The following is a 24,500-nucleotide window of genomic DNA, read 5'->3' as shown; positions in this document are numbered from 1 at the left end:
TTGAATTGCTTGTGTAAGTGTATGTTTCAGAAGACTGTACATACTCATATACTGTACTCTATGTAACCCATGAATGGTTCATTTTACCAGCTATATTGGGGGCTTGTAAGATGAACAAGCTAATATTCCAGGATGGGGGTAGGGGGTTACATAAAGAAATGGAAGCCTACAGTATGATGTCACATCCTGTTCTGAAGGACAGGAAGTCATGTTGGAGGTCCAATATCTAAATAAAACTGTTGGCTCACCGCCAGGAAGCCTTAACAGCAGTAGGGAGGCTGGCATACAGGATGAAATTATATAGACAACAACAGTGGAGAATCAGATAAAAGTATTAATTATTTGGCAGTAAATGCAGGTATACAACATAAACATTATTTTTCAGTGTCAGGGGGTCCCATGTCACTATCATTAGTTACTTAGTACATCTATTTACAGTATTATGGCAGTGACATCTGGCACTAAAGCTTTCAATTCAGTTTCAAATCCTACTGGTCTTCTTACACTTAACTAAAAGCAATAATTAAAAGCATAAATCATAACGTTTTGACAATTTTCTTAGTTGACAAACTCCTCCCTCCAACAACTTGCATGTATGAATAATAAAGACTCTGAACATGAAGTTATGATAATCATCAGGGTTTGCACTAATAACAAAATAAACATCGTCAAAATAGATAAAGACATAATATTGGATTTGCTTCTTCAGAATAAAGGATATTTTCTAATTATACATTCATGAAAAACAAAGAAAAAATGCATTTAATTTTGCATCTAAAGAACTTAAAGAGACTCCACAATCGTATTATGCAGTGCATGTTCCTTTTTTGTGCGTTTGAAAAAGTGTGTATGTGTGTGTATGTGTGTGTGTTACTTGATCTCCCCGCAGTCTGTGATGACAATCTTTTTTACCACACCACCATCATGGCATCCAAAGGACTCCATCTTGAAGACTATTTCCATGCCCTCCTTCACCTGGCCAAAGACTACATGCTTGCCATTCAGCCTGAGGAACAGAAAGGGAGAGAGAAATAAATAATTAAAGCCATAACTTAACTAGATGACCAAAACATTCTTTAGACATGGGGTGATGCAGGGCAGTTTCGAAAAAGGAGACAAGGGTGATGCACACTTTGGATGCGGATAGAATTGACATCATCGAATTATTACTGAATCATGAATTGCTACTGAACCATGCACAAGGTAGCACTCCCACAACCATACCATTCAGTTTTAGCAGTGCAGATGAAAAACTGGGAACCGTTGGTGTTAGACCCAGAATTTGCCATTGACAAGATACCTGAAAGAAGACAGTATTAAATGATCATGTCTGATAATGCAGTCACAGCATAGCACAGTAAGGGGTCCTTCAGTTTAACACTATCCAGTGGAGAATGGCAATGTGGGCATTGTACTGGGCAAGGCCTAGTTTCTTCTTTCTAATTGGACACAAGCTGTGATTACACAACACTTTAAACTGAAGCGTTCATCCATCAACACTGGCAAAGGGTTTACTCCCCAAAAATATTTTGATAATGGATGTTGACTTACTCAGAAAGTAGGTCATTCACTTGAGGATTACAAAATCAACATGATCTACTTGGATAGTTGGTAGTGCCATCTAGTGGGCAAGCTGCTACGGGATTCTCAATTTTGTGATTGCTATAGCCTGTGTTCAGAGACTAAGGCCACAATAAACAGAATATAACTATGCATAAGATTGGTTACCAATATACTAGGGTGGAAAAACACAGACCAACACATAAGTTTGAGGGAGCGAAGAATTTAGATACAGTGCAACCATACCTGGCCCTGTGTGCTTTAATTTGAAGTTCTCGTCTCTAAACTTGGCACCGTATATGGATTTGCCCCCTGTCCCATTGTGGTTGGTGAAATCTCCTCCCTGAAATCCCAATACATATTTAGAGAGAAAAAAAAATACACACATTTTATGAAATACAATGAATCACTGCTATGTAGCTATGTGCATACTGTATACCTGGCACATGAACTCAGGGATCACTCTATGAAACACTGATCCTTTGAATCCAAATCCATACTCCCCTGTGCACAACGCTCGGAAATTCTCTGTTGAACAATATTTGTCAAGTAGTTTGCCAAGATTCTTTTGACAATTACATGAAATTAGCAAATCTTACCTGCCGTTTTTGGAACGACATCTGCATTCAACTGCAAAATATCACCAAAATAACACGAGTTGATTATTGGCAACAAGTATTTTCACTTTTCTAAGCTTTACTAGCTTATTACTGGTGAAACTGCACTGCAGCTTTTCTACAGTAGCCTTGCAAGACACGGGTGGATTTGTTAGTCTATCATGAATCATTGCAAAGTAATATTTAGAAAGCATAGCCTACTGTATCTGTAGAGCTCATGTGGAATGAGACCATGAAAATTACACTGAACTGTACACACATATCTAAACAGACACTGCTAAAGTACACAAGCCAATACCAGTAGTCCTACACGTACCGATAAAGGATAGCTAGCTGCATTCAAGACAGTCAGTATTACGCTAGCTTGTGTGGAAGGCTACTTGAGTAGATAACGTTAGCTTGCAAGCTAGCTAGCTCGCTAGCTACCTCTATGATGATTCTTCCCATAGGTACATTGTCAGCTGCTATGTCCATGAATACAACTGGATTCTTGACTGGTCCAGACGAGAACAGCCTGGCCGCGGCTAAAGCCAAGGAGCAGTATTTTATCCGATTTCTCATTTGCAACATGGTTGCAGAAACGTCAAGATTTGCAGCTAGGCCAGGCAGACATGGGGTTGTTGTATTTACATTTGGCGTCAGACGAGTAGTCGACCACCATACGGCCCCATGGTGGATCCAAAATAGTGGAGGAAACTGTCCTTGGAATTTTGAAATGATGACACCTTGTGGTAATACCTGGTTAGTAAATATGGAATCTAAACGTACCCTACTGTGCATGTTTTGTTCACATACCCTAATCGAAGATAGTCTGATTCTTTTTGAAGAAAGAATACCAAAAAGGGTTTCATCTGAATACATATTTATTAGATAAATATTAGGATGTCACGTCATCTAACTACATACAGATTTGCAAGACTAAAAATCACAATGTTTTTTTCTTACCAGTTTAGAATATGAAATGATTGCACATAGAATGTACAAAAACAAAAAGACAACTGCCACCTGTTGTGCCAATCACTTCAGATTGTACCTTTATATAATATATTTGCCTAATTGCATAAAAACTGTAAATTTGCCAACATTATACAAACTGTAAATTTGGAAACAACCTTAAGGAACCACTCAAGATTCCACGTCCCCAAAGACCCAATTATACCCTTAAAAGGGTTTTTATATAATTTATTTTGTTGTAGCACCTTTATAAAGTACACAGGAAATACACAGAAGTTTAGTATTACACAAAGGAAAACAAAATTGTCTTTTTTTTCTTCCAACCCCATGTGGGGGGTTGGTAAAGTACAGTATCTTACAGTAATGAACAGGCGTGGTTGGAGAGGTCTGCACAGACGCCATCTAACGTGGACTCATTTTCCCCATTTTAAAGTCTCTATTTGACAGGAGGATGCAAGCTTTACAAATTCTAAATACACAATTCACATTCCCCCCGGAGAAAAATGAATACATTTCTGTTAACGTGTCTCTATTTGTAATTTACATATGTACATGCGTCCCTTGCACACCCCACCCCCGTCTTTTTCTTCAATAACAGAACAGAGGGGGACAGAGAGCCTCACAGATAGAACTGTAGTTTTCATAAAAATTCAATTTCCTTGCATTTTAGGATCTGGGTTTGAAGCCCAGATAGAGTATAGACAGATCTTGAAGCATACTGTATCTAACAACATTGTATTCAGAGCAGGGAAGGAAAATACCTCACTGTGGCAGTGCATCGTCTTCAACAAACAAACAGTTAACTCAACAGCTCAATAGTGGAGTAGCGTACTCGGCTGATTACATCTCACAATATCAGTTCTTGATGGAGATTTAAAAATTCAACTCATATATATAATTTCTTGTACGGCATCGTCATCATGTAAACGAAATAGTGATCCTTGTTATAAAATCAATGTAAGGTAGGTAAACAAGAATAACTGAAACCTGAAGACAATACTTTAAAAAGTGACATTTAAATAGGACGTTCATAAAAGTTCATAATAGGCCATTGATATCACAATACAGATGTCCTTGTATCCAGATGATAGAACTTTTCCCAGCTTCGTCAGATATCTTAGCCAAACAAATGGTAGAGATCCTAATTCATGCAATATTCTGATATACTCTACAGCAGTACTGTACAGTATATCAGCTAAATTGGAGGGATTTTTAGGATATAAAAAAAACAATTGTAAAAAATTATATATTTGTATTTAAATCAGATTAGCCCATACAGTATGTCTTGTCATTGTTCACTTAAATCTTTAAAAAATCAACAATATCCTGGTGCCAAATGCAAAGCCCTGTGAAGGAATTATTGTCTTGACTGACAATGAGAGAATAATACAATAAGAGGGCTGTTTTCCCTGTGTTTGTGTGTGTGTGTGTGTTGACACTGATAAAGACATACGCTATCGTATACTTGATAATTCAACTAATGACACAGCCACTTGAAACTTTTCACAAGGGTTATGTACAATGGCTCTCCATAACATCATCATGCATGACGCTCTTCCATTCAAAAACATGACCAGATGTAGTTCTTACAGTAACAAGAGAGATCACAACAACAGTAATAAGAGAGATCATTTAGTACAATTACACACTTGTTTAGAATTTACAGAATGATTTTATATCTGCTTGGCTTATAGCTCATGCTTATAGCATAACATAGTTTCTGACACAAACAAGATGTTTAGGCCAACGCCCCAGGGACAACTTTGGTAATGAACGTCAAGTGGGTCATAATTTGGCCATTCTCAATTATACAAACATGACTTGAAACATAAATAAAGTGGTAAAAACAAAACAAAAAAGTAAAGGTAAAACAAAATCAAACCTGCTCAAGACAGTTTAGCCTAGACTTGCGAGATCATGGGAATAGAAGCCACATTGGCACACATGCACTTTTGAAAATGGTTTGAGGATTCTTAAGGAGCCAATGTTGACATGTTACAGGAGACAACCAGGTCAGCAAGAAAAATGAAAAGAGAACGAACAGAACAGCATCCTATTAACAAAACCAGATGAGGACGGATATTGTAATATTTCCCTGTTGCTCTCACATTCCCAAATACACTTGTTTTCAACTCCTTCCATCTCAGCTCGCTCTCTCGCTCTCTCTCTCAAACACACACACACACAGCTGCAAACACATTTTGTACCATTTGTACCGTTGGGAGTGTCCAGAGGAGAGGGGGCAAGGGGCTGGCTCCTCAGGAGACTGGGGAGGGCTGAGGGCAGGGCTGAGGGCAGGGCTGAGGGCAGGGTTGAGGGCAGGGCTGAGGGCAGGGCTGAGGGCAGGGCTGAGGGCAGGGCTGAGGGCAGGGCTGAGGGCAGGGTTGAGGGCAGGGTTGAGGGCAGGGCTGAGGGCAGGGCTGAGGGCAGGGCTGAGGGCAGGGCTGAGGGCAGGGCTGAGGGCAGGGCTGAGGGCAGGGCTGAAGGCAGGGCTGGGGATGTGTTGAGGCTCTGTGTTACGCTTCAGGTCAGGGGGTGGAGGGCTATAACAGGCTGGGTGGAGACCTATATCCTTCTGGAAACACACAGTGTGAGGTTGGGGATCAAAGTCCATGGTCTCAGTTGTTAGAAGAACACACTTCAAAGAGGGACCGAAACAAGAGCAAGGAAGCGAAACAACACAGTTACACGTCTTCTTGTCCTCCAAAGTAAGAAAAGCAAAGGATAAACGTAAAAATGCTATGTACAACCCACACAGGGTCAATTGTGTGACACGCACAAACTGATTATAGCTGCACAGTTTCTTATTGGAACAGTCACCGGTGTCACGTCACGTTAGTGCCAGCCAACATGGCCGTCGATGGTGTGTTGAGAATCAGAAGCTTTGGATCTGAGGCCGAGAATCTGTACATGAGGAGGGAGGGAACGACAGGAGTCTGTTGCTACCCTCACCGTGAGACCCAGGGTGGCGCCCTCGTCAACTGACGGCCACCCTCATTCCTATGCCACTTGTTGTCTCTTGACAGATATTGTGTGTCTGTGTGTGTACCGCTTGTCAGAAGTCTCGAGAATGTCTACAGCCAAGACAGTCCAACACACAGTGCAGGCTCGCGGAGGGGGGAAGGCTTAATTGTTCTCAAACAGGGAAAGGAGGTCGTCGTTGCTGTTGGTGGGCAGGTCGGGAGGGTCCAGGTACGACAGGAGCTCGTCTGGGTTGGCCAGCTCTGGGAGCAGCTGTGGAGGTGGAGGGAGGGAGGTAAGGAACAGGCTGTCAGCGTCAGAGCACGTACACCAGGACACAAACCCAAAACAATAACCCAAAATACTACCAGATTAACAGTTTTCTGAGTACTATTCGGAATATATGTTGGAGCAGGAAGCAGGGAAAATGACAGCGCCTGTGGTCGACGATGCTAAAGCTAGCCTGAGCAAATACAAGCGCCCTAAAAGCAGGATGTCACCATGCAGACTTACATCCAGCGAGGGCTCGGGCATGTCTTGAGGTCCCTGCCCACCCATCTGCCCGTCCACCCCTGAGGAGGGGTTAAAGTTCAGATCGCCGTGAGGGTGGCTGTTCTGGCTGGGCTGCTGTTGAGGCTGAGGCGGGGCCTGGCGAGAGGGCTGTGATGAGTGGCCACTGTGATGAAGCGAATGCCCTGACTGGCCACTGTGATGTAAGGACTGCGCTGATTGGTTGCCGGGGTGGGAGGGGGCGTGCAAGCTCTGCTGCATGGAACTATGGGACTGATCAGGATGACACATCTGGTTGGGTGGGAGGGAGTGGGTGGAGAGAAAGGGATGGAGAGAGAGAGAGATGATGAAGAGGTCAGATGTGCTGAAGGCCAGCTAAATGGAAAGCTGTGAGCAGACATGTACAATGTTACAGCCATGATGACTGCAGGAACATGCTGACTCACAGTGACACTAGTTTGAACAATTCTGGTCAATGTGTACTTTATTGTAAGGACGCGAACTACATGAACATGATGTACTTAATATGCATATCTCTTACTCTGTGGAGAGGGCAGGCCTTCCACAAAAGCATATTGGAAACAAGGACCCAGGAGTGCGTGTGTGTGTGTGTGTGGTCCTGGGAAAGCAGTTGTGGGGAACTTACCGAGTCAGGCATGCCGTGGTTCAGGGTCTTGTCCTGGGACATGAGGCCCCCGGGGCCATCTGGAGGGTGGGACAGCTGGGGTCCATGCATGAAGTCATTCATGGGGGGGGCTCCACCTCCGCCTCCTCCACCCCCAGCCCCACCCGAGGGGTTACAGTGGGGGAAGTCAAAATTCCCGTGGCCATGGTAACTATTGCCTGGAAGCACCATAACAGACATGGGTTCAGGTTAGAAAACCTGTGACCTAAACACAGTGACTACAACCTGTGGCTGTACCGCGAAACAAGAACGAATCTTGACGAGGCATGTCACATCCTTTTCAAACCCACACACCGCTGCCTGCGACCAGCGAGTCGGAACCATAACTATGAGCTATAATGAACTACACATGAACCAAAGGGATGTGTGAACCAAAGGAACCTCTTTGGAAGTATTCAGGATATTTTACACCCCCATACAGCCCAGAATCCTGCTAGGTTTCCCCTACCTGGACCTGGGTACTCTCCCCCGTTGCCCCCGCCGAGCTGAGCAGGGTGTGGTGGGTAGGGGGCGGGGCCAGGGCCCAGCTGGGCTATCATCTCCATGACGTTGGGCATGGTCATCTGACTGGGGCTCATGGTCTTGAAGCGCTTGGCCAGCGGTCCGTCGGGGTCCTCCTTGATGTGGACGTCCGACTTGATGGGGACAGGACGCCAACTACACGTGGGGTCGATGGTGACTTCCTCAAACTCTGAACTGTGAGAGGAACAGGAAGGAAGTGGGTTCAGAGCGGTTTTGGACTCCGATGAGCAGTAAGTCGTAGGAATCGTGAGTACTAACGGCTTACTGAGGGTTTAGCATAGAAACGTACTTCTGGATTGCGTTGAGGATGCCCCACATGTACTGGTCCACCTCCAGCCCCTCTAACAACGCCGTTTTACTGCAAGACAGACGGGAGAGAAAAGAACATTTTACCAACTAGAACAGTAAAAAAAAAAAAAGAGAAGAGAATCGGACTGAAACATGTTTTGGTCTTACTTGCATACAGGACACCTCCAGGTCCCCCTCTCACAGTTAAGCTGCAGGTAGGACTCCAGGTCGAAGCACTGTAGAACATAACAGTGTCAGACAGAGGACTAGCATCCATCAGGGGTGAGCGCTGACATAACTGACTAAAAATAACTCGCAAGATGAACATATTTTGATAGTGTGTCAAAACTGCCACCTAACAGATTCGAGCGATTCCACCTCAGAGTCCAATGGTACTTGGTACATATGAAACCAAACTGGTTTACCTCAAAGGCATTTGAACTGACAACATGGACATTTGGTGATGATAGTATTTAAAATGAATCGCTCTCCTTCTTAATTGGAGGTGTGTGGGAAGTCGAGCTGCTGTACAGTACCTGGACGTGTTTACAGTCGTGGCCTCTGGCCGGCAGTTGGATGCGTCTGAAGGTGATTGGACACTTGAGCGAGACTTTGATGGCGGTCTGCTCCACGCCGTCCTCCCCGTTCAGAGTGGTGTTCCCCGACGAGGCCACTACGCTGCTGAAGTTCCTCTTGACTGGGGAGAGAGAGAGCGAGAGAGGGAGAGAGTTAGGGTTAGGAGGAACGTGAGATGGGGAGGGGAGTGGGTTGAGGGATGGATGCGGGGGATGGGGGACTGAGGAGAACCTACTCTTGGTGATGCAGTGCTCCGCAGGCAGGAGCCTCTTCTTCAGCAGGCCCTGGAGGACCGACCGGACGGACGGCCTGTGGACCAGTTGCAGCACGAACAGGTGGGACTGCGCGCGCGCACACACACACATACACACACACACAGGTTTAGTACCAATCATAGTCTGCCGCTTTGTATTCACTGAGGTTCATTCTGTGTAGGAGGTCTGTGTGTGTGTGTGTGTGTGTGTGTGTGTGTGTGTGTGTGTGTGTGTGTGTGTGTGTGTGTGTGAATACTCACGCAGCAGCAGGCAGTGACGGTGATCTGGATGGTGTTTCTACCAGGTTGACAGACATGCTTCAGGTGCAAGGGTTTATGGGAAGTCTTGTTGTCTCCTCTCTCGATGGTTAGGGGCGTGGCATTGACGCTGACCTAAGAACAGAAAAGAAGTTCTTCGCGTGCCAATGGATATTTGCCGATAATGTCTGTGTGTGTGTGTGTACGTGTGTGTGTGTGCTGACCTGGACGGAGGCTGGCCAGTTAGTGTTCATCTGCCTGTCCTCATGGTGGTAACACTTGAACTGTAGTTCCAAGTCTGACCTGTAGGTCAAAGATCAAGACATTCATGTCCCTCTTTCATACCCAGTCACTTCAAGTAAAGACGCGAGGCTCCTTTCATAAAGTTACAACCCTTCTTTTCCCACCAGACCCATTCCACACGGACGTGCGCGTCGTGCGTGCGCGTGCGCGCCGTGCGTGTGCGTGCGCGCCTCACCTCCACATGAGAGTCTGGTGAACGGACGGACGCAGGTGGAAGACGTGGTTGCTGACGGCCAGGTTGTGCTCCAGACGGAAGGGCTCCAACACCACTCCGTCGCGGACAGGGAAGGTCAGCCGCAGCTCCTCGTTTGGGTTGGCTGGGAGCGGAGAGCAAGAGAGGACGTCAACTTTCCTTTTCACATCTGTGGGACGGGGGTGAGAGTGTTTGGACTGTTTACCCCCGAAAAACGGTCCACATCACAGGAAACGGCGTCTGGGACAATCATTTTTTTTTGCCCTTTGGATTCCCCCCACAGTCACAAATAAAATACTCACTTGGTGGAGGAGGGGGCAGTGCAGCCATATTTGGTTTCATGTCTGGAGGAAACGGGGGTTTGACGTCCTGGTTGGGGGACAGGTATGGAGGGATGCCACTTCCTGGGGTCATGGGTGGTGTAGGGTTCCCCGGGACGGGAGAGTGGGGGTAGGTCCCAGGCCTGGGGGGCTGCAGAGAGGGAGGGAAGCACATGGACAACAAAGTTGACATGATTTATTTGAATGGATGACACATGAGTATGACCACATTTTCTAGTTTATTTTTTATGTTTTTATAACCTCAAGCGCCTGTCTCCACATGATTGTTCAGGTCACTGAATTTAAATCCCTCTGGACAAGTGGTTCAGCTTTGGCGGAAAAAATATATTATAATAATAAAAGGTTTCTAGGTAATACACCTACGTATTCTTTCAGACCACCTTGTGGATATTCCCAATTAAAGAAAATTGTTAACAGGCCAAGTTTCTATGAAAATAAACAGTGGAATCTGGAATCGACTGCACAGATATACAGTGGACTATGGTAAAAAAAATATTCTTTCGAGTTTGAGAATACTTAAATTAAGTAATGAGTGGACAGTACAGCTTATGTTGTTCGAGGTCAACGTTTTTGCAACTGAGAGAAGTGTAACTTACAACAAGCAGCCCGTTAGCTCTTTCATTTATTAATTAAACAATCAAATCGCATAAGACAGAGACCACCTACCCCATTGCCTTGGTTGTAGGAGTATCCAGCACCAGAGAAGTTGGTGTTCTGGCCATTAAACTGCTCCTGCTTCAAAGTACAACAACACGAGGATGAGCTTAATATTCATCCAGAATCTTACACTTCACATTGTATGAGAAAACTGCTAATTGAAGTTCTGAATGCAGTCTTTTAATATGGTTATAGTGTTTGGTATTAGAATTGTTAATAATTGTGAGTTACCTTATAGTATTGACCCATGGTCATGCCAGGACCATACTGCCCTTGGACCTGCTGCCCTGGCATCCTCTGCCCGGGGTAGTTTGGTGAGGACATCGGTCTGGGGGGGTTGGATGAGGGGTAGGGCCCTTGCTGTGGAGGGAACTGACCGTTGGGCCCGTACTGCTGACCCCCATAGTTTGGCTGTGTGACAGAAGCAGGCGTAAGAAGACGTTGGTGATGTGGACAACTGATAACTTTATGGTACCTTTATCATCATCATCCTCATCGACTATAGGTGAACCCTCATAGGATAATCCCAGTCTACCCACTCACCTCTCCAGGGTAGGGCCTCTTCATGCCTTGCATAGGTATGCCCTGTCTGGGCCCACTGGGATAGCCTTGCGGGGGCATCCTTTGCCCGTGGCTGCTGAAATGCCCCATGCCCGGGGCTCGAGTTTGGTTCATGCCCATGGGAGGCCCACTCATGTTGGGGTTGTTCATGGGAGAGCCCATGCTGGCTGGGTTCATTCCCCCAGGGGGGCCTCTTGGTCCCGGCTGGTTCATAAACTGGCTGTTGTAAGCCTGGGCTGGCCCCATCTGGAACGACGAACACATCTACCAATGGAAAGGAGATGTAAAGACAGTTAGAATAGACAACTTTATTGTCCACATAGGTGGAAATCTTCTTTTGCTATAGAGTGTTAAAGATGTCTACCATATGTAAACTGCGTGACCGTACTGTATATCCATACCTGTCCATATTGGTTCATGTCCTTGTTCTGGGTCTCTTGCATGGCTGCCACGGTGGCGGTTGCCGTGGCTGTAGCCGTGGCGGCGGCGGCGGCAACGGCGGCAGCGGCGGCAGCCGCTGCTGGTTGGGTGAAGTCAGCAGGGGTGCGGCTGTGGGGGGGCATACCCATCCCTCCTGGAGGGGCGTTGGGACCCCCAGAGTAACTACAGACCACACATACACAACAACTGTTAAGTAAAAACCTCCAATATTTGACACATTCTTTGGGTGCGTGTGTGTGTAGAGAGAGAGAGAGAGAGAAAGAGAGACCCTTACCTGCCGCTGTAGCCCCCTCCTCCAGGGTAGCCAGGTCTGCCATACATGCCCTGCTGCATGTAGGCCTGACTGGAGCCCCCCTTGGAGGGGAACTGCTGCTGCTGCCCGCTGAACTGGGGGGAGCTGAGCCCCCCTCCGCTGCCCGACATACCCGAGCCCATGGGGTTCGCTCCAGGGTTCATTGGGTTGTTGCTGTTTGCCATAGGGTTGCCTAGTACCTGCACATCCAATCGCACACACGCACACAGCAATGAGGAGAGCGGTTCTGGTCGAGTTCTGTAAACGGAGACTTCTGAACTAACACCCACTGGATAGGGGGGTTTTAAACCAGACCGTCTGTTGTTGGTGCCTCACCTGACTCTGTGACGTGTTAGTCACACCCCACACTGTCGTAACCACGGACAACGACCCAGGGGGCTGGTTGGTGTTCTGTTGCCAGGGAACCGAGTCGTAGGGAAAGGAACCATCGCTGTAGAGCAGAAGCACACACAACAAGAGCATGACCCCTGGGCCCTAAAGACCTCTGAGTTTCAGTTGGCACGGGGAGTGGAATGAGAAATCCGCCCCAAAACTGGGAAGTACATTTATTTTTCTATGCCTTTTGCCAAAAAGTTGGGGTATTTGACATGCTTGGCATTTGCTTGCAAAACACATTAGAAGCCAGAGTAACCATGAACAACTGTGAAATGGAAAGAGCAAAAAAGTTTAAAATGAGTCTGAATAAAATATCTAAGCTAAACTGTGAAATGAGAGAACCTTTTTGGGATAGGGTGGGACCTTTGACTCAGACCAGGTTGGTGGAATTTTGAAAGTCACTCAAGCGCTACATTTCAAAAACAAATCTGTAGGTTGCAGTGGGAGTCACTGTGCAGCTCCTCATGAGCACACAGACACACACACAGACACACACAGCCCCATGTAAACACACACTGACCTGTGCGTGAGGCCTGGTTTCATGCTGTTCATGCTGGGCTGCATGGGGACTTTGCCCTGCGGTTCGTTCTGTCTGTTCTTCTGGTGACGCAGCAGAAGAAGACGGCCCAGCTCCTCACACCACGACGACAGCAGGGCTGCAAGGAACACAACACACACACACACACACGCACATCTGGGTCAGTCTGCAATCTGACTTGGGAGTCCACCAGCAGTCTGTCACTCTTCATCTGTCAGATGTCAAATTGATGAGTCAGGCTTGAAATTGAGCACATTGGCCAATCCGATGCATTTCATTGGATGCTTTTGTCCAGCAAAGTTGTTAAGTCTTTACAATCCCAAGTTGTGTAGACAAGGACTCTTTCTGCCTGCAGTTCGCCTGACGGCCTTGGGAGGGAAGCCTTACTCTGCCCACGTCAGCCTGGTGGTGGCTTGCTGTCTGTATGGATTTCACTGACTGAATGAATCACACAATCTATCTGCACTGCAACATTTCCCCAGATCCAACAACAGAACAAGGACTTCCTAGTTTATCTGACAGGAGAAGTTAAGAGAGAGAGAGAGCGATGGGGCGAGGGAGAGAAAGAGAGAGGAGGGAAGAGGGGAGAGACTTGGGGGAAAAGAGATGTAATCTCTAGAAGGCTGGTGAATCATGCTGATGATGTACTTCAGGGCTGGAGTACTACAGTATTTTAAAGGACAGGCTGAAAGGAGAGACTAAGGGAAAGAGCGAGGGCAGTTTCCCTCATCTCGCTCTCGCTTCTCCTCCTCACCTCTCTCGCCTCCGCCCTCTCATCTCCCTCTATTCCTCTCCCCTCCCCTCCTCCCACCCCCGTTTCCTCTCCTCTCCATCTCCTCTTGCCCTCCTCCTCCTTTCACGTTCGCTCCCCTTCTTTCCACCCCTTTTGTTTCCCACAACCTCCTCTCCTCTTCTCTCCTCCACCCTTCTTCCCTCTTCCCCTCCTCTTTTCCCCCTGCCCCCTTTCCACTCCTCCCCTCCTTTCCTCTTCTTCTTGCCCCTCCTCCACCCATCTCCCCTCTCCTTCTCCCCACTCCTTCTCCCCTCGGAGGATCAATGTGTCAGTAATGACTAATCAGACTGTTCAGTGTTCTCAGGCCCTTGCAGGGAAGACAGGAAGGGCAGGACGCAGACAGGCTCCACAGCACCAGTACAAAAACAAGACAACAGGGCATCCTTCCCCTGTCTAAACGCAGACATGCCGCTGCCTCTAACAGTGTCGCTGCATGTTTCCCTGCACTCTAATCTACCACATGACATTCCCAGATATGCATAATTCATGAAACAGCATGCATCTGACTCGCTGAAATCTGTGCTGTTGCAAACAAGTTGCAGTGACATTTATACTCGGTGCAGATGCATAATAATAACTGGTGCTTTGCAAGAACTATTAAGGGGAAATTATGGTTATAGCTGTAAGAAGTATAGTTATACTGTAAGAGGGTTCAATTTCAATGCTAGCAGAAGCTGGGAACCAGCAGGTTCCCTTGGAGGGAGGGGACACCAACCCTCCTAGTTAAGAGAGGAATTACTCCACCCTACCATTAGCAAGAGGTTACGTCCCCACTAAATCACCACCTCAACAGACTTCCTCAATCTGGACAACCCACCATTTAACTGAGCAATGATACGACCAGCGGGTATCTAGGGAATGAGGGATGTGCGTGTAGCATCTCCCTTCCAAACCAGTGAGCCGCAATACCCAGCCCACACCAGCAATGTCATCATTCAGGACAGAAGGGGTGGCAGTCAAATGTCCTCTCCCCCTTTCCATACTACATGGTTCTGAGTGTCAAAAATCCTGACAGCTTAGTATTCACTGCTGGTGACCACCGCAACCCCCAAACCCCATCCACTAACCCCACTATATCACCCCCCCTCCCTCTATCTCTCTCTCTTTCTCTCTCTATTCTTACCTTCATGCGTAGCGCCCCTGCACTGCCACGCAAGCTCATTAGCACTCTTTTAATGAAGGTGCAGTGCTTACCTTGCTAATGGAGAACAAACAGAGGCGGTTGCTATGGACAGCAACCATCAGCTACTGCTCTCACTCTCTCTCTAATGACCTGTCCCTCTCACTCTCTCTCACACATCTTCTACCTTATATACTCTTTCCTTTCACTGCTTACAACTCCCCTCCGTTAAACCGAATCACAAAGGATAACCGCAATTGAATCACGGTGCAACAGAAACTCAGAAAGTCTACAGCACTGCCTAGCAGTCACACACACAATATGTCATTTGGAGCTTTCCACATGACCAAACACAGCCACAAACCAACATAATATATTGTGCTGACCCTGGTAAATGCACAACCAACACCCCTGTGTGCCAACTGTCCAAGCCTGCACGGGCTGCCAGTCCGACGGGCATTAACTCATTTGTTAGAGAAGCCCTCTAACCCCTTCCTTGAAAGGCCTCAGTTCTAAGAAGTATCCTCTGATAATCCACACATATTGATAGCCCGATGCTCATCACGTTGGATTTAAGACACACTGGACTGGAGACGACAGTTAAGAGCTCTACCTTTGCGCGTGTGTGCGTGCATGTGTGTGTGGCTGGTCTCGGGCCAGCACCTGAAACCAACTTGGAGAGTAACCGGGGGCAACAGGCTGTAGTGTTTATTAACTAATGAGTAGGCGAATACAAGTCTTTGTCTACTCGGAAACCCCAATGCTAATTACTGTAAGGTCGCCTGACTTTGTGCGTGACCATGTGAGAGGCCACATGATTGTTCCAAGGGGATACGATGCAAAGTTCAAACATTACATTATTTTCGTCCGACATCGAAAAGAAAATACTGTACATTATATATTGAGAACCACATACTGTGAGTCAACACATAGGAAACAGGACGATGAGAACATAGACGCTGGATAGCCTCTGATACAACATGAGCCTTTTCCTCTCTGAAAGCTCGAAACGGACACACCAAACATGCATTCCAGCCCAGGTGGGATAAAACACACAAACCAGAAATACTATGAAACTGTACAGTACAATACACTCTCAGGGCATGAATACTGTATTAGAAGCCTTCTCAGACAATGTGTGAAAGGACAGAAACTTTTTGATAAAAAAAAAACATGAGCCAAGGTCTGAAAAGTTCTAGACGGTATACTGTGCGCGCATTAAAATGTATGCAAAAGAAGAAATATGGAAGGGGATGGAGAAAAAAAAAGCCATGCTTCTGCAAAAGTGTAATGGAAACCATTTAGCAGCCAATGATATCTCCGACCTCCCACTCCATTCAGCCAACCTCTGCTCTGCTCAGCCAGGAGCACATCCAATCAGGTTAGCGCTCCATGACTCCAGTCTCGATTCAATCAAAGCTGCACTGTGTGGAAAACCAGCAATGTTTATTAAAACAAATGCAGCAACTTTTGTCTATGGCTAAATTACCGCACCAACTGTTATTTCATTTTTGGGTTTCAAACAAATAAAACCCCCAAAATTCAGACAGTGCAGCACTGATGGACGGTGACGGAGGAGACTAGAGGAGAGGAGTGGAGGGGGACCGTGGTTGGAGGGCGGGTGGGAATGGAGGGGGGGGGGGGAAGGTACCCCAGGATGTGGTCACAAGCTGGAGGATGCCGAAGCACAGAAGGGAAAGTAGCTACCTGAGTCAGTCTGACATCTCCTGCAGGTGCTGGTTTCTGTGGGGGTTCAAATTACACATTTTACTCGGGCGAGGGGTTAATAGAGGTAAGCATGAGCACCACAACAAATGCAGCAACAGAAGCAGAGTTAGAGAAGCCGTCTGCCGCTTCTACTTCATGTCCACTGTGGTTGGACTGTGGCAAGATGTAACAGACAGTCAGGAAACAGAAACAAACGCAGGAAAACAGCACAAGATCTATTTCACGTACCCGTCGTGTGCAGTACACTTCCAAGCACCCTATCTCTAAATGTGTTCGGTTGTCTTCTCTACTTTATTTATTTGAACAGAATAAAGAAGAACTTTGGTAAGCCCCCTTGTGTTCGGTGCCTGAACCATGGTGATGAGATGTGGATGAAATACGGATCAAATATCTCAAAAGCCTTTAAGTGAATGGCACTTCTTGTATGTCCAATCACAGAAGACATGGTCTTATTCAACAGATATCACAAAATCCATGGCGAGAAAGCGTGTCCAATGCTACTGGATGTAGCTTCTGACACTGGCCTATCTTGGAGAACATGAGAACATTATAAAAGACTATTTAAACATGAAAGAAGCTTAGTAGGTGTGAAACGGTGAGCCGCTACGAGGAACCCCCAAGATGAACAGTGAATATACACCTGTGCCTTGTTCAACCAGACCTTGGTTTAAGGCCTTCACGTATACACCACGGCGATTTCACAGCACTGTGACACAAAAGCACATCACCATCATCTTCTCCACTGTCACACCACTGGTATTTACCATCGCCAACCCATAAGCCTGCTACACCATGTCCCTCTCACCCTAATCACGGCATGAGGTATTTCCATGTGCACACACATAGACAACATTATTGATAGAGTGCCTCAACTAGATTTACAGAAGCGGGAAAGCTGCTTGTTAGGTGGGAAAGCACCAGTCTGAATAGGGGCTAACCAGCGTGAGGGAAGCTGAAGATGACATTCTCTCCGCCTCAGCCTCACACCAATAAAGAGGAACCTGTGAAAATCACACACCTAATTATAGACAGACAGGCTCCCTCCCTCAACCTCCACACTCTCATACTGCTCATTACCGGTGAGATCCAAGGACAGAAGAACAGCATTGTAGATACACTTCAAAATAGGTGATATTGCAAAGCCATATTGAGATAACCAGTAGCAGATTAATGAAGGGAATAAATGGGTGGTGTTGGTGGTGGTATTGGGGGGGGGGGGGTAGTGTGTTAAGCAAGATTCTAACAACCTTTGTGAGCTTGATCGTATTTATGGCGCACACATGTACCTTGATATAAGCAACATTCGACGTAAACACTAGATCAACAAAACCATGAATACATATTCATAAGAGGTTGCCCACTGTAAAGAAGCATCAAGAGGAACAAGGCAGAGAGATGCGGGACATTGTGAACAAATATTCAAGTTAAAATGGCATGTCTGACAACATGCTCATTTTACAGAACTATGTAACTAACACAAAATGTGTGGGAGACACAGTGCGAGCTGGCTGGAGAATATGCAGACAAGAGGAAGCAGGGAATGGGTAGGCTGGCTAGATGTGGCCACAGGTTGAGGATGTTAGTGGTTGCGGCGGTTAGAGTCTGTTGAGAGGCAGGAAATCATGCAGCTCCACATCTTTCAAAATGCACTGTCTTTGTTATGTTGAATATTACAAGTTTACACTTTATGGACACTTTAGCCTTCTTCTAGCCTCTAGAAGCCTCCCTTTAGTCATCTCTACAAGCCTACCATTAGCCTTATCTACTAGCATACTCTACCAGCCTACCTTTAGCCTACTCTATTAGCATACTCTAGAAGCATACCATAAGCCCATTATCATACTCTACTAGCCTACCTTTTGCCTACTCAACTAGCTTCCTCGACAAGTGTACCATTAGCCTACTATCATACTCTACTAGCCTACATTTAGCCTCTCTACTAGGATACTATACTAGCCTACATCCAGACTTATCTACTATCATACTCTACTAGCCTACCTTTAGCCTTCTCTACTAGCATACTATACTAGCCTACCTCCAGACTTATCTACTATCATACTCTACTAGCCTACCTTTAGCCTTATCTACTAGCATACTATACTAGCCTACCTGCAGACTTATCTACTAGCATACTCTATGAGCCTACCTTTAGACTACTCGACTATCATACTCTAGAAGCATACCATAAGCCCATTATCATACTCTACTAGCATACCTTTTGCCTACTCGACTAGCTTCCTCGACAAGTGTACCATTAGCCTACTATCATACTCTACTAGCCTACCTTTAGCCTTATCTATACTATACTATCTATACTAGCCTACCTTTTGCCTACTCGACTAGCCGACTCTGTAGGCTTACCTTTAGCTTACTCTATTTGCCTACATTTACCTTTCTTTCCTAGCCTACCTTTAACCTTCACTAGCCTACAGCCTAGCCTTTTGCACTAGCGTTTCTTTAGCCTACTTAAATTAGAATTAATCTCTGACAGATTAAGCACTAGGATGAAATTTAATGCTATTGGGCTTCTCAACCATAGGCCTATGAACATAAGCTAAACATGTTTCCTGTCACTGTGTTCTTACAGAGTTGCAGTGTCATCATCCTTCGCCACCCTACTTGTACTGTACTTACTCACAGGGCAGGGAGACACTCTCTCTGGCACGCAGCTCAAATACTTAAAGAGCCCACATACAGTCACTGAAATAGGTCATCTCTCTTTGTCACAGAAACACACACACATACGCACACAGACCGACCCTGCAAGGGGCTGAAACATGTAGGTCAAGCTGGTCAGCTGATTTGGCCGGGCCATGTGCGGTGTTGCAGCGGTGAGTGCTGTGTGACTGCAGTCACTCTCACACAGATAAGTTCCACCACTAAATGGATCTCGCTTACACTCTGGCGAGCAGGACTGAGCCCACTTTGCACTGCCGCAGAACAACTTGGAAGACATGCCACTGATCTAATAAGACTATAATTCAGCCTGCATGCATACACACACACACACACACACACACACACACGTGCACCTGTTCAGGCTGCAAAACATACTTCATCGAATTGTTCATCTGTAAGAAGCCGCATGTGCTCACATGGTGTGCATGTATGCACGCACGCACACAAACACGCACTCTTAACTAACAACAGTCCTTGGACTTACCCGCTGCCAAGCAAAGTCCCAGTACGTCTCATCTCATTCTCCTCATGGCGCGGGGAAAAAACACTTGTGTCAAAAACACTCCTGTGTCCCACCAGAGACCAGAGGCTGCTCTCCAGCTTTTAGTTTGTGATCTATCTCCTTTTCCTCTGTAACTCCTCCTATCATAGGCTCTCTTTTTGCTGTCTCTCTCATTTCCTCTTCCACCCCCCCCCCCTCTTTTTATCTTTTCCTCTCTCTCTCACCCCTCCCTGTCTTCTTCCGCTGTCCAGCGTCTGCACAATGTACATCAATTATTCAGAGGCAGACTCCCGGATTCCCTGCCTCATCCAATGAAAGAGCAGCTCTGTTCTAATGGGCTCCTGCTGTACCTGCTGCTGGCTCCAACCAACTCATGAGACAACCAGAAGAAGAGGGAAGGAGAGGTGAGGGGTGGTAGAAAGCGGGGGTGGGGGACAGAAAGAGAGACAGAGAGAGTAGGAAAGACAGGATGAGCATGAGGAAGGAAGGTGTAGAAAGAGAGAAGGAGATAAAGAGAGATGGAGAGGGGGGGGGAAGTTAAAGAGGAAGGTGATGCTCATACTTCTTACCTCTGTGGTGTCTTGCTGTTATTGATGTATCCTAGCTTTACATCCACTGATCTTTCCCCGGAAGCTCCCACCACACACACAAGTACAGTCACAAATATGCACTCTCTCTCTCTCTCTCTCTCTCTCTCTCTCTCTCTCTCTCTCTCTCTCTCTCTCTCTCTCTCTCTCTCTCTCTCTCTCTCTCTCTCTCTCTCTCTCTCTCTCTCTCTCTCTCTCTCTCTCTCTCTCTCTCTCTCTCTCTCTCTCTCTCTCTCTCTCTCTCTCTCTCTCTCTCTCTCTCTCTCTCTCTCTCACTCACTCACACACTCTCTCTCACACACACACACACACACACTAGCAGAGCAATAGCCACTTTGCCAGAGGGAAGGAAAGAAGAAAGCCAGCTCACATTGCAAACTTGCAGAAATGGGCGGGATCTTAACATGCTAGACAGGCTGTATCCTGGCTGGAGTCCAGCACATCCGAGTGAGGAGAGGGGGGAAGGGAGAGAGAGAGGGGGGGGGGGGGGCAGACCCATGCAGATCAATCTATTCCAAAGCAGCCTAGTGGTAAGTCATTACAGATATCAGAGAGGGGATTCCGACCTCCCAGAAAAAAAGCTAATCTGACGGAGCCCCCATGATCCCCCTCACCCCATCAGACAACAGTGGATCAACCACAAAAGACAGCCACTCAATGGGCCTACACTTCCACGGTATTTACCCCACTGTGTACGTTACATTCAATCAGTGCCGTTTCCGCCCATTAAGAAAAATACACCTTCCTTGACCTGAGGGAGGGAGTCACCACAAACAGCTGACCCCGTAAAAGACACCTTACATACCCTTTCAGAATGCCATAATGCATATGGTCCCTACATGGTAGTGGTGTGGTCAGGCAAACTGGGAATATACGTATGCCTGATCCAATCTGGTGGGCGAATCTGGACAGCGATGTTCTCCGAATCAGCTGTGGGTTTATCAAAACTCATTGACTTTTCATCTGAACTATGAAATCACCAAATGTTATTCACTGAGAACCTAATAAGCCGCCAACTGAAAGTGTAGCCATATCAAATGTGGATTTACTCTGAATGACAATGCCCTTTAAAAACACATACACTTCGCAGGCTTGAAGTCGTAAACTTACTTTGTGATTGCAAAGTGGTTTCATCATCTTAGGCAAAGCTTAGCAGAGTGTCAGAGGAGAGGCCACCTCGCTAAAAATAACCTGTGCATCTCGTTAATAATTCAGCAGGCTGCTCTTACTCAGCAGTAATTAAATATAAAAGTCTGTAAGGTTGATTAGGTCAGTGACAAAGGAATGACTACCTACACCTTATGCTACAGTATGTCTGTACAGAGAAACACAACTCAAAGTGAGAAAGAGAGATTGAGTGAAAGATGCCAAAAAAAAGAGGCAGGCAGATCAAAACACATTTTTTAAAAGCTGACGAGAGAGGACGTCCAGCTGTTCCGAAAACAGGAGAGAGATATCTGCTGATCTGTAGTCAGTATGGGGAAGTCCCACTTTCGGTTTCAAATGTGTGGCTGTGTGTACAAAACGTGTGTCTGTTTGTCTGCATTCGCGTGCTTGAATGGGGACATGTGTGAGTTATGGCCGCACCCTGGAAGTTATCCGTCACTGTTGACAAGGCGGACTGGTTGCTTTCCTGATGGGAAACACCAGATTGCCCCTTGAGCATGCTCAGTTGATTTACGGTGAGCTGACCGCATTCCATTGGCCCGCTGGAACGTTATGTTGTTCGATAAAAAGGGGAGGGGGGTCATTTGACTTCATACCAATAGCCACACAGCTTGACAGAATTCCATTTTCACTCTTCCTCATCATTTCCTTCCAATCCTACAATATCTTAACACAGCGTTGGCTAAACGTACTCCAGAACCAGCTGTGCTTTAAGTTGCTTGCTGTTTAGTGGGGTGCCTGGTTGAAACTGTGTTGCTGACACCACAGTGCTGACTTTCACAGCTGAAACCCAATGAGAGACATTCCAGCGCATTCTGTGCCCTGGTTGAGGTGTTGTTGTGAGGTAGGAAATGAATCACAGTGATATCTGTCACACACACACATGAGCACTTCAAAGTCACAGTGTGTTGTGCTAACAACACTAAAGATTTTTTGGAGCAATGCATACTTACATAAATGGATAGTCAATATCTTAAAAACCACTAGAGATTGATTGCAGAATGGAATTCGGGGAATTTAATCCACCAATTGAATCTGGGGTTCAATAAAAATGAATGGATAATAGAATCCATCTATTTGCTACCTTTTACCAGTTTTTTCTTGAGTCACACTTTGATCTAACAGTCAATTTACACCCTCAACCTTCAGGAAGGTCAGAGGACATGAGGCCTCCTAGAGCAAACTCTTTGGATGCGAGCAGAGTGTAAAACTGAGAAACAAGAGAATTGAGAAGACTTCAGGACGCCGAGAGGTAAGGTCTGGCATGTCAATGTGATGGATCCTAATTCGGTTTTTTTTAAACCCAGTGTAAGTGTGCAAATCTTCCAGATAAGAGGGGACAGGTTGATCTTCGACTGCTTCCTGGGAACAGTCGTTTCTTTTTGGGGGTTTTATTGGCTGGCTGACAGCCAGTAATAAAGTATTTGAGAGCAGGGCACAATAGCACTTATTAAGTTTGGCGAATGGCGAACTGTTGATGAAGTAGCTGAAGTACTGGAAGCCCCTGCTAATGAGGCGATTACAGCAGTATAGTGATGGCTGCAGTGTATAACCCAGCCTAATTGATCTCACTGTGCAGTTTGTTGGATTTGATAGTGGCCCAGTCACCACCTGACAGTCTTCTCCAGTAGGCCAGTAGGATTAAGGCTCCAGTAACCATTATCTAATGAACCAGGCAGCAGGGTGCCCGCTTAACACCCTGTAACAGCCTGCATGTCAGCTCAGATGCTACATTAACCACGCCCTAACTACAGGAGAACATCATGTTTCATGGCTACTGGAGTAGTTACAGTTAGGTCCATAAATATTTGGACATTGACACAATTTTCATCATTTTGGCTCTGTATACCACCACAATGGATTTGAAATGAAACAATCAAGATGTGCCTTAAGTGCAGACTTTCAGCTTTAATTTCAGGGTATTTACATCCAAATCAGGTGAACGGTGTAGGAATTACAACACATTTTATATGTGGCCCCCCCCTTTTTAAGGGACCAAAAATAATTGGACAAACTAACATAATCATAAATCTAATTGTCACTTTTAATACTTGGTTGCAAATCCTTTGCAGTCAATGACAGCCTGAAGTCTGGAACCCATAGACATCACCAGACGCTGGGTTTCGTCCCTGGTGATGCTCTGCCAGGCCTCTACTGCAACTGTCTTCAGTTCCTGCTTGTTCTTGGGGGCATTTTCCCTTCAGTTTTGTCTTTAGCAAGTGAAATGCATGCTCAATTGGATTTAGGTCAGGTGATTGACTTGGCCATTGCAGAACATTCCACTTCTTTGCCTTAAAAAACTCTTTGGTTGCTTTCGCAGTATGCTTCGGGTCATTGTCCATCTGCACTGTGAAGCGCCGTCCTATGAGTTCTGAAGCATTTGGCTGAATCTGAGCAGATAATATTGCCAGAAACACTTCAGAATTCATCCTACTGCTTTTGTCAGCAGTCACATCATCGATAAATACAAGGGAACCAGTTCCATTGGCAGCCATACATGCCCACGCCATAACACTACCTCCACCATGCTTCACTGATGAGGTGGTATGCTTTGGATCATGAGCAGTTCCTTCCCTTCTCCATACTCTTCTCTTCCCATCATTCTGGTACAAGTTGATCTTGGTCTCATCTGTCCATAGGATGTTGTTCCAGAACTGTACAGGCTCTTTTAGATATTATATTAGATATATTATATTAGATATCTTTGGCAAACTCTAATCTGGTCTTCCTGTTTTTGAGACTCACCAATGGTTTACATCTTGTGGTGAACCCTCTGTATTTACTCTGGTGAAGTCTTCTCTTAATTTTTGACTTTGACACAGATACGCCTACCTCCTGGAGAGTGTTCTTGATCTGGCCAACTGTTGTGAAGGGGTTTTTCTTCACCAGGGAAAGAATTCTTCTGTCATCCACCACAGTTGTTTTCCGTGGTTTTCCGGGTCTTTTGGTGTTGATGAGCTCACCAGTGCGTTCTTTCTTTTTAAGAATGTACCAAACAGTTGATTTGGCCACACCTAA

At 46.1% G+C, this 24,500-nt stretch overlaps 2 protein-coding genes across 9 annotated transcripts in view; both read right to left on the bottom strand.

The window, feature by feature from the left end:
- Nucleotides 1-316: 316 nt before the first annotated feature.
- ppifa (peptidylprolyl isomerase Fa) lies at nucleotides 317-2,854 on the bottom strand. Of its 2 annotated transcripts, none has more exons than XM_062463415.1 (6): nucleotides 2,604-2,854; nucleotides 2,160-2,190; nucleotides 2,000-2,088; nucleotides 1,807-1,903; nucleotides 1,225-1,300; nucleotides 317-1,006 (listed from the first exon to the last, which is right to left on the bottom strand). In XM_062463415.1, exons 1-6 carry the CDS (start codon nucleotides 2,745-2,747, stop codon nucleotides 871-873), a joined length of 573 nt encoding a protein of 190 aa, XP_062319399.1. In that variant the 5' UTR covers nucleotides 2,748-2,854; the 3' UTR covers nucleotides 317-870. The 2 variants fall into 2 exon arrangements, with proteins under 2 accessions (XP_062319399.1, XP_062319400.1); XM_062463416.1 differs by lacking the exon at nucleotides 2,604-2,854 and adding an exon at nucleotides 2,494-2,513.
- A 168-nt stretch (nucleotides 2,855-3,022) lies between these two features.
- The window catches only part of zmiz1a (zinc finger, MIZ-type containing 1a), a 28,884-nt gene continuing 7,406 nt past the window's right edge, over nucleotides 3,023-24,500 (bottom strand). The window contains exons 4-23 of one of the 7 annotated variants that reach the window (XM_062463407.1): nucleotides 16,527-16,562; nucleotides 12,889-13,024; nucleotides 12,309-12,423; nucleotides 11,955-12,172; nucleotides 11,641-11,842; nucleotides 11,222-11,503; nucleotides 10,910-11,089; nucleotides 10,688-10,756; nucleotides 9,983-10,151; nucleotides 9,663-9,849; nucleotides 9,409-9,487; nucleotides 9,188-9,319; nucleotides 8,909-9,014; nucleotides 8,634-8,794; nucleotides 8,266-8,333; nucleotides 8,075-8,167; nucleotides 7,736-7,983; nucleotides 7,249-7,445; nucleotides 6,606-6,893; nucleotides 3,023-6,365 (exon numbers count right to left, since the gene is read on the bottom strand). In XM_062463407.1, the coding sequence (XP_062319391.1) occupies nucleotides 6,258-6,365; nucleotides 6,606-6,893; nucleotides 7,249-7,445; nucleotides 7,736-7,983; nucleotides 8,075-8,167; nucleotides 8,266-8,333; nucleotides 8,634-8,794; nucleotides 8,909-9,014; nucleotides 9,188-9,319; nucleotides 9,409-9,487; nucleotides 9,663-9,849; nucleotides 9,983-10,151; nucleotides 10,688-10,756; nucleotides 10,910-11,089; nucleotides 11,222-11,503; nucleotides 11,641-11,842; nucleotides 11,955-12,172; nucleotides 12,309-12,423; nucleotides 12,889-13,024; nucleotides 16,527-16,562 (3,074 nt within the window). In that variant the 3' untranslated portion in view covers nucleotides 3,023-6,257. Of the gene's footprint in view, nucleotides 6,366-6,605; nucleotides 6,894-7,248; nucleotides 7,446-7,735; nucleotides 7,984-8,074; nucleotides 8,168-8,265; nucleotides 8,334-8,633; nucleotides 8,795-8,908; nucleotides 9,015-9,187; nucleotides 9,320-9,408; nucleotides 9,488-9,662; nucleotides 9,850-9,982; nucleotides 10,152-10,687; nucleotides 10,757-10,909; nucleotides 11,090-11,221; nucleotides 11,504-11,640; nucleotides 11,843-11,954; nucleotides 12,173-12,308; nucleotides 12,424-12,888; nucleotides 13,025-16,526; nucleotides 16,563-19,710; nucleotides 19,897-24,500 lie in introns of those variants that run through there. The other 6 variants (XM_062463408.1, XM_062463410.1, XM_062463412.1 and 3 more) reach the window with 6 other exon arrangements.

The sequence above is a fragment of the Osmerus eperlanus genome, chromosome 6 (genome assembly GCF_963692335.1).
Source record: "Osmerus eperlanus chromosome 6, fOsmEpe2.1, whole genome shotgun sequence".
Lineage (NCBI taxonomy): Eukaryota > Metazoa > Chordata > Actinopteri > Osmeriformes > Osmeridae > Osmerus > Osmerus eperlanus.
This window is presented reverse-complemented; position numbering and strand designations above follow the sequence as displayed.

Bases quoted from the DNA above. Each gene is read 5' to 3' on its own strand.
- ppifa (XM_062463415.1), bottom strand. From the start codon at position 2,747: ATGTTGCAAATGAGAAATCGGATAAAATACTGCTCCTTGGCTTTAGCC. The intron at 2,191-2,603 runs GTAGCTAGCGAG...GATATTTTGCAG, and splicing joins TGGGAAGAATCATCATAGAG to TTGAATGCAGATGTCGTTCC. The intron at 2,089-2,159 runs GTAAGATTTGCT...ATTGTTCAACAG, and splicing joins TGTCGTTCCAAAAACGGCAG to AGAATTTCCGAGCGTTGTGC.